We start from the raw sequence: 15,551 nt of genomic DNA, 5'->3' as shown, positions 1-15,551 counted from the left end.
TGGTGTTTGGGAAAGGAACCACTTGGTGAAAGGACAGGTGTTGGCATGGGCACGTTACGCAGGTCAGAGGGCGGGAGGCCTGCAGGCAGGGTGTCGTTTGGAAAATGAGTGTCTGTATTTGTTTCTTGCCACTGGCAAGTATAAAGGTCTGCATATTAATAATATGGTAGAAGAAGAATACAGTCATGGAAGACCTGTGTGCGTTGGGACTTGGAGCGAGCTGTCGGAGGAGCCGTGAAGGTCAGCTCCTTACTGTCAGTGGTAAAAACCAGGAGTGTTGAGAAAACAGAGAGAGAGAGGTGGGAATTGGATCCGTGTTACATCCAAGTTTAAAAAAAAAAAAAAAAAATTGTGAGAAGGAAAGATGCAAGACAGGATAGCGACACACACGGACGGATTAAGAGTGAGAGGATTCGTGGTTATCTTTAGATGTAAGAGCAAATCACAAGTGGATGATTCGTGGTTATCTTTAGGTGGAAGAACAAATCGCAGGAGGGGAGAGTTCTTACTGGTTCGTAGCTGCTGGATGTAGCTGGGGGTTTGGGTTGGAGCAAGTGGTGGCTGTTACAGTCAGTGAAGCGTTGTCAAGATGTAAAGTACATCATCAGCAGCTGTCTTCAGACTTCTCTTTCTTGAAAATGTAAAGCTTATGTAGTTATTTGAAGCATTGAGGTGCTCTTAATGTGATACGTTGCCTATTCCCATGTCATTGTGGCTTCGGCCGTAAAGTGGTAGCTAATTTTGATTTTTCTCAACAAAAGGCCTGAAGAGAGGGCCTCACATGAAACTGTAACTGCTCCTAAAAGTGTCTTCGAAGCTGGGGGACAAAAAGAGAGAGAGATGGGATATCTTACTGCATAAAAAATAGCTTTTGTTACTCAACAGCATTTTTTTTCCTTGTCTTAATAGATCCTAATTATCTCATGGCTAATGAACGCATGAACCTGATGAACATGGCGAAACTGAGTATCAAGGGGCTGATTGAATCGGCGCTTAACCTGGGCAGGACGCTGGACTCGGACTATGCACCTCTTCAGCAGTTCTTCGTTGTGATGGAACATTGCCTTAAACATGGCTTGAAAGGTAACCTTGCCTGAGAAGGGGTCCTCCCGGGCTGGTCGTCGTAGCGTAGGAGCGAGAAAGAGCAATCTTGTTCTAAAAGTCTAGTTTTAAAAGTCCACAGTAGACTAAAGAGAGGCTGAGCAGGGTCACTGCTGTCATCCCAGCTGACTTGACGGGCCGCAGGAAGGATAAAAAATCTGCTGAAGGAGAGAAGTTAACAGTTGTTGCAGGTGCTTGCTGTTTTTAAATAGCTTTTCAGATGACTTGAGTGTAGCTAAGAGATCAGTGATAAAATCAGCTCCTTGGCAAACTCATGACTCCCTTCTTTTCTGCACTTCCTCATGCTTTAGGGACACAGTGGTCCTCTTGCTGGAAGAGGAACTGCAACACAGAGGTCCTTTCTCAATAGTTAGTTCTATCAAAAGTGAGGTTTTTGGCTTTGTGCAGTTCATGTCTTATAAGCTGCTTTCTAAAACAGCAAGCAGACGGTGTATTTACTTATATAATATGGAGTCACGACTAAAGTTGTGAAGTATGAGACTACTTTTCTTGATGTGTTGATACAGTAGCTCCAGATGAAAAGCAGAGGATATTAAATGCCCTCTCAGCGCCCACGTGTACATCCTGAGGCGCTTCTTGAGCAGTTGTGCTCAGCGTTACGTGCAGAGTAATGGATGCCGTGCTGGTGCAGGTAACGTTGTGCAAGGGAGACAGGTTCGTGTTCTTCAGCTGCTTTGTTTATCCGTTCCCCGGTGTCCCTACTGCTGGTCTTAAGTTCGAAGTTAACAGACTTCTTGGTCTTGGCACTGCTGTTGTGAAGTAGCAGTAAGAACTATGGAAGAAGGAAATTAATTTCCAGCTTCAGGACCTAGGGGTCAGTAGAAGGCTTTTCTGAAGGAGGAAGGGATGCACAGAGAAGCCCCGGCAGCTATGGAGAGGGAGCGGGTTCAAACTGGTGTGATCCTCTTCCTGGTAATGGGATGCTCAGGGAGGGGAAATTACCGTGCACACATCAAGTGTGACTTAGGGACAGGGACGGCATCCTAGCAGAGATTTTGACCTCTAGCAGCGAATCCAAGCTGCTGGTTATCACCGGATGTTGTTGTTTTGGCGTACTGGGGATGTGTGGAGTATTTCCTGGCCTCTGTTTCCATCTCTTGTTGCCTCATTTGAATGACACCGATAATAGCCACACTCGGGCATAAAAAGTCCTATTTTGTACTTCCAGCAGCAGTCCCAGAAGAATCTTTCTGGCAGTTTTTGTCTAGTGTTCATTCACTTCTGACCATGTTTGTGAATGTATTCAGTCATCACTAACAGGCTTGTTTTCTATCTTTCGTCTTTTGTAGCCAAAAAGACTTTTCTTGGGCAAAATAAATCATTTTGGGGACCTCTAGAGCTTGTAGAAAAACTTGTTCCTGAAGCTGCAGAAATTACAGCAAGTGTCAAGGATCTCCCGGGGCTGAAGTAAGTACAGTCTTTTACTGCACGAGTACCTAATGTGTTTTTTATTGTAAGAAGGATCCTGAAGAAGAGAAGGAAGGGCAAACATAACCTTCAGGAAAACATCTGCCACCTTCTGCTGATAAAAAAGGATCATGACTCTCTTTTTGTGCTTAATCAAGGAACTGCAGAAGGAGGTGATGGCATGTATTCTTTCTGTGTTGAGTTCATGGGGTGTTACGGACAGTAGTGCATTTATTGCTAGCACTAAACGAGTGACGGTGTGTCTCGGCCTTTACTGACTCTCTTTCTCAAGTCAGACTGAAGAGGAAGGGAATTGGAATGAAGGTGAAGACAGGTTAAATAGTTTTGAGGCTGATGGAGGTCATTTTTCTTACAAATAAATGCAGGTAAACTTGTAAAGTTTGTAAAAGGGAGGCTCACTCACAAGGTTGGGGAACTTACTAGCTTATGTTAAAGGGGAGAGGAAAGAAAACCACTTAAAGCATGTATTGCTTTTAAAAATTCACAGTCATTTCAGACATCACGTTCAGGTTTGCTTATTCCATGCTAAAAAGAAACTGTAACAGGCTTTCCACCTGAGGAATAGAAAAAAAAAAAAGTGTAAGAAAGCCTTTGTATGCATAGCAGGGCTAAGGATTAAATCTTCTTTGCTGAAAGAAGAGGCGGATAGATTCAGTAAGTATTTTGGGTTGGTGTTTAGCGATGTACGTATGGACGTGCAAGTGCTTTTAATGGAGATTTGTGCAGTACTCCTCCTGGAGCAGCTTGGAGCGCCACCACTGTTGTGCCAGAGCTCCTGTTACCTTTTCTTGTTGTAAAACAGGATCGAAACATTAAATAAATGGAAAGAAAGAACAGTTTTAGAATGAGTTTCTAAACCTCAGCTTTGCGTCCCTACTAACCCTTGGGAAATGTGATGTCATATTAGTGAAGTCAAAAACGGGCCAGTAACGAAGATGACTTTCATGGGCAGTTGCTGCTTATGCTAGTTAAGGTTAGAAAATAAAGTGCAGTTTGGTGTGAGACAGCTAACGGACTGCTGGACTGTGAAAGAAATTTCCTTCTAATCGGAATACTGCTCAACACGGGGGATGTACACCTTCCTTCGGAGCATCTGGTGCTGGCTCCCGGCCAGCGCGCCGGGGTGGGTGAGCCAGAGCTGTGATGCAGCATTGTCGCTTACCGTGTTTTCAAAGCCGAGAGCTTCAGATTGCCAGGAGAAACAGAGGGGGAAGAGCTGTGAATATAACCCAGTGCGTCCTGTGAGTGTGTTAATGAGCAAAATAGTGGGAGAGAACAGTACTGAATTAGTGTTTTCAGTTGGCTTTCAGGATTCTCACCCAACTTCACGCCTACCTGAAGGAGCGGTGCTTGGGCGTCTGTGCTGTACGCGTGTTGTTCTGACGTGCCTTATGCACTGACTTTGAATTAGAAGGTGACGTGTTGAAGCAGCTGATCTCTGTCTGTGCATCCAGCAGGGGTAAAGTCAGGGAAATATTTTTAGTAGAACAACAAATACGTAATTAGTTAAGAGAGAAGCGGTGATTGCTTAGATAAACTTGACTGCAGCTATGTGCACTCAAATGCCTTCTATTTCCCTGTTTTCATCAGTGCCAGCTCTATCTTTGAGATGGAGAAACTTTAGATAGGAAAGGGTTATTAAAGCTGTGTGTGAACATGCATTGCGTTACGCCTGTAACTGTTTTGTTTCTGGCCTTTGTAGGACACCTGTGGGGAGGGGAAGAGCTTGGCTTCGCCTGGCTCTCATGCAGAAGAAACTTTCAGAATACATGAAAGCCTTGATTAACAGAAAGGATCTTCTCAGGTGAGCGCTGAGCTCGCTCTTGGATTAGGTTAGGTTCACTTCTGCCCGCTTGTAAGATCTTTACGATATTTTACACCCAAATGGTAAAGTATGCATGCACTTTTTGTGAGAAATGGTAATATTTGTGAAACGCAGAGCTTCCTCTGAGGGATTAAAGATGCTTAGTCTTCCTTCTTAATTTAGAAGCTGTTACTTCTCCATTTTGTCTCAAGTATCATAGAATCATAGAATTGTCAGGGTCGGAAGGGACCTTAAAGATCATCTAGTTCCAACCCCCCTGCCGTGGGCAGGGACACCTCCCACTAGATCAGGTTGCTCAGAGCCCCGTCCAGCCCGGCCTTAAAAACTTCCAGGGACGGGGCTTCCACCACCTCTCTGGGCAACCTGTTTCAGTGTCTCACCACCCTCATGGTGAAGAACATCTTCCTAATGCCCAGTCTGAATCGTCCCAGCTTTAGTTTTAATCCGTTCCCTCTAGTCCTGCCATTACCTGACACCCTAAAAAGTCCCTCAGCAGCTTTCTTGTAGGCCCCCTTAAGATACTGGAAGGCCACTGTAAGGTCTCCTCGGAGCCTTCTTTTCTCCAGACTGAACAACCCCAACTCTCTCACTCTGTCCTCATAGGAGAGGTGCTCCAGCCCTCTGATCATCCTCGTGGCCCTTCTCCGGACACGTTCCGGCATGTCCATATCTTTCTTGTAGTTTTGTAATATCCATTAGAATAAACACAAATTTTGGTTCCAAAGAGATGATTTGGGTGAAATATTTGTACGGAGGGGATACGGTATTCTCTTTGTGCAAAATCTTGGCCCTTGGATATATTTCTCACCTTCTCACTTCATTACCATCTGACTTCGAACGTGTCATTTCACTTTGCTGTATCTCTGCTTCCCACTCATAAAACAGCAATAATTTTGTAGTTTAATTGAAAGTCCATGGGTTTGAACTATGTCTGTGTAAGTAGGATTTAATAAACATTTGGTGTTTGTTTACTCAAACACATAAATTTCTGTTAGCTGTCCGTGTAAATCCGTAGCTGACTTGAGATTAGAAAGGAGAACCCGGTATTGTCCGCTGGAAGATGTGGTGGTGGCTTGTGTTAATAAAAGGGTGTAACAAAGTAGTAAAGTATGCTACTTAAAAAAAAAAAAAAAAACAAACCAAACCTCTGATATTAAGCCCCGGTCTTAAATCTTCAACGTGCTGTACCATTACTCCAGAATCGTGCTTATCTTCCATCACATCTGCACAGCTGAGGAACCAGGTCTCCAACTTGCAATGTGTTGGCATATGAAATGTCAGGGATCCCATGCTGCTTGACATCATTTTAGTTGATTTTTAAACATGTAACTCCTGTCTTCCCTTGCCGTGCATCCTGCAGTGAATTTTATGAGCCTAATGCACTGATGATGGAAGAAGAAGGTGCGATCATTGCTGGCCTGCTAGTAGGTTTGAACGTCATCGATGCAAACTTCTGCATGAAAGGAGAAGACCTGGACTCACAGGTACTGAGTATTCAGTTAATGGGTTTTTTTTTCTGCTCTTCTTAATTGGAAAAATTTTCTGGTTTATTCATCTGAGATACAAGTTTGTTGCAATAAGTAATAGAAGACTAATATAAGCTTGTTCCTATGATTGTGGTTTTCGGTTAGATGGCGGCGCTGCGATCAGAGGCTCGGGGCTTTGGTTTTCTCTTTGCTGTTCTGCTTTGCTAGGGCCTGCACGCAGGTCACTGTGGAGCGGAATACAAATGAAAAAGGAGGCAAAAACGGGGAAGGACATAGCCAAAATGAGGGGAGAAACGAGCGGAGCGGTGAATTCACTCACGCTGTAGGATGAGATCATCGTAGCTGTTAAAACAAAAGAAAATGAGCCCGCGTGCACTTGTGTCCCGGCTTGCATAAGCAGTGTGTATACAGATATGGTGATGATGATTTGTCCTTATGTCCTAAGGCTTGCTTGCCAACTTGCTGCTTATCCTGCTATATTTATGCTTAAAATATGCCGTGTTTTCATTAATTTTTGATAGATGACTGGCAGAATGAATCCTTGCTTTAACACAACGTGTACTGATGTTCGAACTGAATGCCTCTAAACTTTCATAGGTACGGACAGTGTTTAGTCTTAGAAAAAGTGTTTAATGTAAAATGCAACTTTTTCTAGGTTGGAGTTATTGATTTCTCAATGTATTTGAAAGATGGGAACAGCACAAAAGGCAGCGAAGGGTGAGTATGCGCACAGTTGTCCTGCTTCTTGTATCTTGGTAACTCCAAATGTTGAAGTATTCGGAGTTGCCCTGTAAGCTGTTATGTTTTTAATTAAAAAGCTACTTAGACTGAATTGCTCTTGTATGATAAATCATAACATACAAATTGAAGTATTGGGAGGGATCAGGGGAAAAGGAAAGTCTCCCAGAAATTCTGTGTCTTCTTCCTTAACTGGCAATTGAAGATAAAAACACTGAAAAAATATTTTAAGATGAACCTCTGCTGAGTTAAGTCTGCCAATCTTTAAGCCCTTTTCGGTAAGCAGCTTAGTGGCCTTCGCTTCAGTTGTATGGCTAGGAGGATAGTGGTTGGGTTTTGGCACCATAGCATCCTTAGGGAGAAAAAAAAAAAATCTCCAATTAGAAAAGACCGTTAAACGTGGTAAAAGCGCTTGTGCAGCACACACCAATGGAGCTGTGCAACATGCCGAGCAAGAGGCTGAAACCAGCAGTGCGGGCACGCTGACATAGGGGTTGGGTGTCGCGATTTTCTGAGGTTCTTCAAGAGTACTTCTTCCTTCTGAGGAGCTCCTGCTAGTTTGAACTCATGTATATCTTTAATCCTTATCCCTGAGGATCAGGTGTTTTGATGCATTTATCTTATCTATACTTTCATTTTTAGAACATCCCCCAGTTAAGATTTCCTGCTGGAAGTGCGTGCAAAACACGCATTTATTGACAGTTTTCCTTGAATGGATTTTGGCAAGATGACTCTTGCCCCAATCTAAATGTAGTGCAAAACCAGGCTTTTTTCTCGGACATACTGCCGTACTCTTTGAAATGTCGTCCGCCTTAAAATCCTTCTGGTTTGCGTGTTGCAACATGCCTGAATGTCACCCAGGTGAATGGAGCAGAGAAGTCGGGGGCCAGGGGTTGATTATAAAGGTGTAGACTGCAACTCGGCTTTGTAGTTCCTTTGCATCACGTAGACTCATCCGAGACGTGGGTTATCGGTACGCGGGATATGTGGGCTGTGTCGCTGCGTTTCCTCTTAGACCTTTAACGGTGTCTCTTAGTGCTTTGACTCCAAATGGCTGAGCTGAACGATGCTTCTTTTTTCCAGAGATGGTCAGATAACTGCTATTTTGGACCAGAAGAACTATGTAGAAGAACTCAACAGACATTTAAGGTAAGACATGAATTATTTTATTCTTTTTTGTATAGTATAGCGAAAAACAAAACTGGCTTTTAAAGAAGAAGGAATTACTGTTGGGTGTTTTTTCTCTTCAACAGTGCTACAGTAAACAACCTACAGGCCAAGGTGGATGCCTTAGAAAAATCCAACACTAAACTGACCGAGGAGGTGAGTGTAATAGAAAATCATCTGATGTTTCGGAATTGGGGATTAAAAAGGTAGGGGAGGAGCTATTTCCAGATTTCTGGTGTACGTAATGATGGGTGTTTAACGATGGAACTGGAATAACTGCCCTGCCAAGGCATTACCCTGGCTGTTGCTACTAAGCATGAGGTGGAAAAATAACCGAATGTTTATGTTAAAAACCAAAAGCTGTTGAATACACATTATCCCTCTGAAATCTTCGAGTGCTTTCTGATTTTTGGAGAATGTCTTGGAATTAATTGTGTGGTGGATACGGTTTCAAATGCCGTATGGCTGATGTAGGTTATGAGGCATCCAGCTGTGACAAATATTTAAATGCCTATTTTGACAGGTGCAGAAGTTTGCTGCAGTGTAAAGATAGTGATTTAAATGTTTCGATACCTTTTCTCTAGCCTGTCACAATTTGCAAGAAACAAAGGAAAAAAATGTATAGGTAAAACATTGTTCGGTCTGAGCATGAAAAATGATGGGTGTGTGTGTCATAGGTGTAACTTGTGTTTTAAAAATGGCCTTGCAGTTCATTAGTCATGGCATAAATGTAATAAAATCTTTCTGGGGTCAGATCCCTGACCAATGGGTGATAGTAGACCTCATCCTAACGGTTTCACGGTATCCCATCCACGTGTCGCTTAGCTCAGCAGAACGATTTTGATTGGGATGTCTCGGTGCTCCTGTAGGACAACTATGAAATAGAAATTCATTTTTGCTTGTTCCCCCTCGTTAAAGGAGGTCTCTGTGTCTGGTTATTGAGCGTTTACTCTAATAGATGTATTCCAAAAGGTGAGAGGCTTTAGCCATGGAAATGAGTTTATCCACTCTTGCAATTAAGGAGTAAGAAATGTTTCTTAAAATCAAAATTTCTATTTTAAAAAGGCGGTAGAGGCTGCCTTTCTCAGTGCTACTGTAATAAGTGGCTTTTGATTTATTACCTGCAGAGTATGAGTGCCGTGCCCGTTAGGCATGGTACCCATGAGATTAATTGCAATGTTGACAGAAGTATTTTTTGATATTTTCTTTTTTTTATTATTTTACTTGCTCATGTCTTAGTGAAGTCTGCGTGCGGTTCGAAGTAAGACTTTAAGTGACACTGGAACATGCTGTGCCGAGCCGGGCTGTTTGCAGGGTGCAGCTAATGAACTGCGTCACACGCCACATCAATTTGTGTGTTTGGCTTGAGCTGTACCAAAGACTCACACTTCTATCGGGGGAATTTCTGTTTGGGTTTGTCACTTCATAACACTGCTGACCTCTTGGAATGTCACTGAGCTTTGCTGGTGTGCGAGGCTTACGTAAGTAAGGATTTACAAAGCCAGAAGGAGCTTTCTGAAGTTATGCTGGCTCAAAGCGACGTGTTAGCCTGCGGTGATATCTTCCGTGGGAACTTCTCTGAGGCAAATGTCCTGCCTCGTAAGGATGGGGTGTGCTACTCATCCTCCGTTTCCAGCCAGATCTTCCTCTTCTGGTGAGGTTCTCATTGTGCTGCTCCTGCACATTACAGCTCAGGCACTCTACCCAGCAGTGTACCCAAACTACTGAAGCTTTAGCAAACCCATGCAAGAATTTCTTCTTTGATATACTTTTTAATTGCTAGAAGTCAACAAAATTTAGCTGCCATGTGCTCATGTTTTTCCTTTTTGCTGTCTTTGGCAAGGGAAGGGGAATGGAGTGAGGGTTTCCACTGAGTTGCGCTAACCGCGTGTTATGCAGGCTCTAGCAGGCAGAGAGCCGAAGAAGTTGGTAACTTTACTGAAAGACAGAAACCAAAATAGGTTGGGAAGTCTCTGGTTTAGCTGATAGCGGAAATTCATCACACTGGCACTAATTGATGCTTTTTCAGATAGTCTTTCTCCTTGGTAGAGGCCGAGTTGTCTTCTGCTGCTCCAAATATTTTTTTTCCCTTGCTTGGAGTGTAAAAACTGAGTACAGAAAATGTGTCTAGAGAGGGGGGAAAAAAAAGGTCAAGTATGTTTTTGATATGTTACTGTTGTTCTGTTTTGTTCACAGCTTGCGGTTGCAAACAACAGGATTATTACACTGCAAGAAGAGATGGAACGGGTTAAAGAAGAAAGTTCGTACATCTTAGAGTCCAATCGTAAGGTTGGTGTGTGTGAACCCGAACTGAACCTTTCGGGCAGTCCCAGCCCAAATTCGACCGAGAAGTGTAGGTGTTTGGAAGAGACTTTATTTCCTTACGTATCTCACAAAAACTGCAATAGAGAAGAGGGACTGCAGGTGGGTCCTCCGCAGAGGTAACAGATGGACCCTGGCTGCGGTAAATCCCGCCTGGCCGTAGCTGCTGAAACCGTGAGCGTGTGCACAGCCAAGACATAACACAGCGTGTTCCTGCCTTGCTGTCAGGAGGGACGGGAGGAAGGAGGGTTTACTGAGGGGGTGGCAGAAAAACTTGGATGTAGGAGTTCTGCTTTTTTTTTGTCCTGAAACGCTGCCCTTTTGGGAAATCTGTAATCTTTTTTCGTTGATTTATTGAAAGCACTAGTAACTATGGCAGAATCTGGTTTTAGTTCTGAAACCCATAAGATGTTTTTCTGAGGTTTTGTCACTGTACTGAGTATATTGTGAAAGCCCTGAAAACGCACGGTCTGCATTTAATTCATATCCATCCAAGTGCAGTGGGGAACGGGGAGATCGAGCCACTTCACGTGGAAGCTGCGTTAACTGAATGGAGCTCTGAGTCTTGATAGTTGCAGAGTCTGTTTTCCGAGTGGTGGGGAAAGCAAATAATTGGCAAGTGCGAGGGTTAGTAGTATGTATTGGTAGGTTAATTAAGTGTCTTCATTAACTTAGGCCACTAAAGACAGAACTGCTGATGGACATGCACTGACTGAGGCACGAAAACAGCTAAAGGAGGAGACTCAGCTGCGGCTGGTAAGGAATCTCCGAGCTTGGACCTCACTACAAATGCCTCTTTCGTGTAATAATTCCATGTCAGACAACCACTTTTGAAAATGTTTGGCGTGGGGGCTTTTTTCATTGCTGCCTGCCTGCGTCTGCCTGATCGGCGGCAGTCTTGTCAGAAGCGGTGTTAATTTTGTGGCTGCGTTGATCGGTTTGAGGTCTGTTTCGCAAAATGAGCAGTCCGCTTGCGTTTCTAGGTGTGACACATCCCCTTTGCAGATAAGGATATCGCCGCTATCTGAACTGTTGTTCAGTAGAGTGCGTTCAACTGATGGGGAGAAAAATGCCTGGGCAGAATGTTTTTAGGAAATAAAAGGTCTGCCAGCTTTTCACTAGTCCCCCCCCATCAGAAAAATGGGCCCATATTGTACTTTCTGCTGTCGACATCGCTTTAATACTGGGCTGAAAATGTGGATTTGTTGTCCTTAATTGTCTGTGATGGGTCAGATCTGTAACTGTGAGGCTGTGGCAATACAGCGCGCTCCTGGGTCGTGCCTGCGTTGGCAGGAGCCCCGGTTTAAGGGTGGTTTTCTCCTGGACGGTGAGGAATGCTGCCTGGTGATGGCTGACTGATCCGGCTGTTGCAGGATGTGGAGAAAGAGCTGGAGGTGCAGATCGGGATGCGACAGGAGATGGAGCTGGCCATGAAGATGCTGGAGAAAGATGTTTGCGAGAAGCAAGATGCGCTGGTGGCACTCAGACAGCAACTGGATGATCTCAGGGCCCTAAAGCATGAACTGTCTTTCAAGCTGCAGGTAGGGAAATAACTGAATCCAATGCAGTGAATTCCAGGTAAAATTGATAGCTCTTGTTCTTCTCCCCCCCCCCCCCCCATCTATTTAAAAGGCGCTAGGCGTGGAAGGGTTAAAGGCTGTGTAGCGTACTTCAGTCTTGCTGCAAGGAAGCTGTAATCCATGAACAATTGAATGTGTTGGGGGTTAAAGAAAAATAAAGAAATTCTTCAGTTTGTTCTCATGACGATCCGGAAATGTCTGTGTTTGGCTGGGGAAAGCATCTTCTGTGCCATGGTAGCTTCTGTTCCAGTGCAATCTAATATTTAAAGGTGCACGGTGTAACTACACACGTTGCTGTCTGACGACAAAAGCAGCCTCTTAAGACGACGAGCAACACAAAAAGCTCTGGAATAAATTCTAAAATAAAATTCAGAAGAGGGAAGGGTTGCCTCTGCTCTGCTTGAGGCAATCATTCTCTGCAAAACAGCTGAATTACATGAGCAGGCGCTGCATTCACATATATTGTACGGGAAGCTTCCTTGATGATGGTACTGCCTTTTTGTGGGGTCTGGGTGTATCCCGCACCTCTGGCAGGATGTTTGTCCTTGCAATATTGACCTGGTATTTGCTTTCTGAGCACCTCCTCCTGCCTCTTTGGCTCCTGGCCCTTTCGCTTCGCGTGCCGCGTGATTTACCGTGGCTCATTTTGATTTTGCTGCTACTTCTAAAAACCCACGATGCTGCTTTTTGCAGAGTTCAGACATGGGAGTGAAACAGAAGAGTGAATTAAACAGCCGTTTGGAAGAAAAAACAAATCAGATGGCTGCCACTATCAAACAGCTTGAACAAAGGTAAAAAATGAAACTCTTACAATTATAAAGTCGTGTGTGTATTCTAGAGGTGTTCGTCTCGTGATGAACAGCCTTGTACTTTCTGAGGGAGATGAGCTTGGAAAAAATCCTCATGTGCAAGTAAATGGAGGAAGGCGAGGGGGCAGCCCGGCTGTTGCTGGAAGCCAATAAAGACAGCCCGAAGGTATAATGTCTGTTTGGGCTGGGCCAAGTTGGGTCCTAATGGCCGAGTTGCTCTCAAGTTACCCTCACGAAATTAGGAGGGCCTCGGCGTATAAGTTGGGTTGATTTGAGGAGGAGCAGCGCTGCTTTTGCCCTTCTGTCTTGTTCTCGAAGCCAGGCTTTGCGGTGGTTTGGCCAAAAGTTCAGAAATTCAGTCTCTGCGAATTGCCTTCGCTGCCACGCTAGCTCCGAGAAAATCACCGCAGCTCTCACTGGCATGTCAGGGACTTATTTAATGAGTAGGTCAACGCCCTAAATTAACGCTCTTGTTTTAGGGTTTATATTCTGAATGATTCCTTATAAAAAAAGTAGTTTTGTTTGTGGAAAATTTGTGGTTCAACATGTGTTATGATGTCTGCTCAGCTAATTGATGTGCTCTTTTTCTCTCGCTGTTCTTATTTTTCCATACTGTTTTTCATCATCCCCATTCTGACTTACTGATACAGTGAAAAGGATTTGGTGAAACAGGCAAAAACCTTAAATAGTGCAGCAAACAAACTGATCCAGAAGCATCATTAGACGTTTTTATGTCTGATCACCTCACAGCTCTGACATCAGAACCCATTTATGAGGGGAGAACTTGAGAATTGCTAAAAGCAACTGTTAAAATGTTAATTGTCACCTAAAGTTGATTTGGAAATTGCTGAATTTTTAAAACCAGTGAGTTTTCCTTCAGAGATTGAGTCGGGTATAAAATTCCCTAACTTTGCCATTTAAACTGTGTTAAAGTACCGATGAGTTGGCCAATAAACACCCCAGGAAAGCGTAAGGAATGGCAGATATGTGGCTCTGTACATCCTGGTGATGCAAACCGCATACAGCAGCACAAGTCTTCAACGTTTATGGATACTAGATGCGTTGGTCAAGCCAATGTCAGATTGGCCAGCTCCGGAAAGTCAACTAGTTTTGTGTTACCCTTTTTTGTGAAGTAGACAAAAAAAAAAAAAAAAAATAATGCATCCCTGGAAGTTGTTGAAAGTAGTTGTGTGCGTACCCCAAGCCGTCCCCCATTTCACTTCTGTTCCGTGGGGTCAGCCCCGAGCCCAAGGCCCGGGGGCGCGACTCGGTAGCTCGTCACCGTCAAGACCAGCCCTCTTGTAACCGAGACCGCTTGCAACCAATTTGCCTTAGTGACTCGGTGGGAGGCTGGGGGAATTCCGACTTATCCTTATTCCTTTAAACTTCATGTGTGCAGAGTTAGTAGCTAGGTGTCTTAGAGTAACATGATAGAGTGGTAAGTTCAGTGGAAACCTCCTTATCTTTGCATTGCCTTCTACCTCTGCCATGAATCCCTCTAGACATCCGTTGCGGTTCTTCCCGACGGAAGGAAGCTGAGGAGAGGGGTGTTTTGGTAGGTCTCTCCTCTTCCTCGAAAGCGAAGTTACACGTTTTACTAAAAAAAAATCTGATCTTTATACTCTAGCGTTTAAAAGAAACATAATAAAAAAAAAAAAAAAACCAACAAAATGTGCAGTGGTGGGGAGTGGAAACGGTAATTTGGTACTTGACTGTTCCTTGTCTGAGTAGTTAGTGGTTGAAAAGGAAGAGTTGCCTTTTACTATTACGCTTCTTCCGTTTGCTTCCCAGTTTCTGTTGCTCAATACGAATGGAATTTGCTAATGGAAGAACAGCTAAAGCTCGGAAACGGCTCCGAATAAGAAAAGAAATCGCCAATTTAACACCCCAGTGCAAAACTTTTAAGTAACTGTAGCTTGGAGTATTAGAAACTAAAATCCTCTTCCCTGTGGCCACACGTGTCACCGTGGTGGCCAGACACAGCCTTTAGGTTATAAGTGCTCCTAGAGATTGATTTTTTTTTTTTTTTTTTTTTTTCTTTTCTTTCAAGAAGGTGACATTGGAGGGTTTTCTGGGTTGAATAAGGGGTTTTTTTTGCTCTGGCGAGATGCCTGTAGAAATTCTTCGGTGCCAGTTCTCCCTTTGTGCTCCTTGGGGCAGCGGGTGGCAAACGTGACCGAAGGGCAGCTGGGGAAGGAACTTCTGCTGATTCTCACTGGGCGCATTTCAGAGCCGGGGGGGCTCAGCCCGGTCCTCCCGTACCCCCGCTTAGCTCCTGCCATGGACTCCCGCACACAAGCAGCCTTGGAGAGACCCCTTTTAAACCTCTTTAGATGCCCAAGTCGCATGCTTGAGAGTATCAACATAACCTTCAGTAACCTTTTACTAGAAACTCAGTTTAACAACCTGGGGGGAACAAAAAAAAATAATACTAAAAAGGCGGAAGCTTTCATCGAGGTATCGGAATAGCTAATTAGAACAGTTAACTCCCCTGCCCCTCCCCAGATTTCTGCTGTAGAAACAGGGGTCGGGCTGGCTTTGTTTGCTGTCCCAGTAACGCTAAAATAAGACAGAATTAAGATTCTGGCCGTTCGTGATGTCAGGCCCGAAGCGGAAATGCTTTGGTGTGCTAATGCCTGGGCGCTTGAGGTGTCAGTCGGTGGAAGAGACCAGGAAAATGCACTAATTCCCAATATAGTAGCTAACCTATGTTGCAAGTTCCAGTTACATGTGCAAAGCTGAAATGTAACGTACATTAAAATCAAATTTGACTTAAAATTCTGTGTACTTGAGGTTTGCTTTGAATCTGGATACAAGTGATGTTTTATGTTTTTCATCTAATGGCTGTAAACTGTAGTAATAGAATAAAAACTATTGAAAATCAGAGCTTCTGCCTGGTTCACCTACATCTTGCTTTTCTTTAAAAGATTTTCCTCCTTTCCATTGTTCTTACCATTCCTTATTTTGGCTTTACCTTTTCACTGGGTGTTTTTTGTTTTGTTTGGTTTTTTTTTTTTTTTTATTTGTTGCTTTAACTCGGTCTTCCTCCCCACCATGGCTTTTGTTTTTTATC

At 43.8% G+C, this 15,551-nt stretch overlaps 1 protein-coding gene across 11 annotated transcripts in view; it reads left to right on the top strand.

Annotated features, from left to right (window-relative positions):
• The window catches only part of RUFY3 (RUN and FYVE domain containing 3), a 51,929-nt gene that overhangs the window by 26,092 nt on the left and 10,286 nt on the right, over positions 1 to 15,551 (top strand). For 9 of the 11 annotated variants that reach the window (XR_008466543.1, XR_008466542.1, XM_054202270.1 and 6 more), the window contains 11 exons: positions 910 to 1,083; positions 2,412 to 2,529; positions 4,253 to 4,354; positions 5,736 to 5,859; positions 6,518 to 6,579; positions 7,684 to 7,749; positions 7,854 to 7,923; positions 9,964 to 10,056; positions 10,765 to 10,845; positions 11,463 to 11,630; positions 12,363 to 12,460. Coding sequence is in view for 9 of the 11 variants with exons in the window: in XM_054202270.1 (XP_054058245.1) it covers positions 910 to 1,083; positions 2,412 to 2,529; positions 4,253 to 4,354; positions 5,736 to 5,859; positions 6,518 to 6,579; positions 7,684 to 7,749; positions 7,854 to 7,923; positions 9,964 to 10,056; positions 10,765 to 10,845; positions 11,463 to 11,630; positions 12,363 to 12,460 (1,156 nt within the window). In the remaining 2 variants the exon portion in view is untranslated. Of the gene's footprint in view, positions 1 to 909; positions 1,084 to 2,411; positions 2,530 to 4,252; positions 4,355 to 5,735; positions 5,860 to 6,517; positions 6,580 to 7,683; positions 7,750 to 7,853; positions 7,924 to 9,963; positions 10,057 to 10,764; positions 10,846 to 11,462; positions 11,631 to 12,362; positions 12,461 to 13,128; positions 15,546 to 15,551 lie in introns of those variants that run through there. The other 2 variants (XM_054202278.1, XM_054202279.1) reach the window with 1 other exon arrangement.

The sequence above is a fragment of the Rissa tridactyla genome, chromosome 5 (assembly GCF_028500815.1).
Source record: "Rissa tridactyla isolate bRisTri1 chromosome 5, bRisTri1.patW.cur.20221130, whole genome shotgun sequence".
Lineage (NCBI taxonomy): Eukaryota > Metazoa > Chordata > Aves > Charadriiformes > Laridae > Rissa > Rissa tridactyla.
This window is presented reverse-complemented; position numbering and strand designations above follow the sequence as displayed.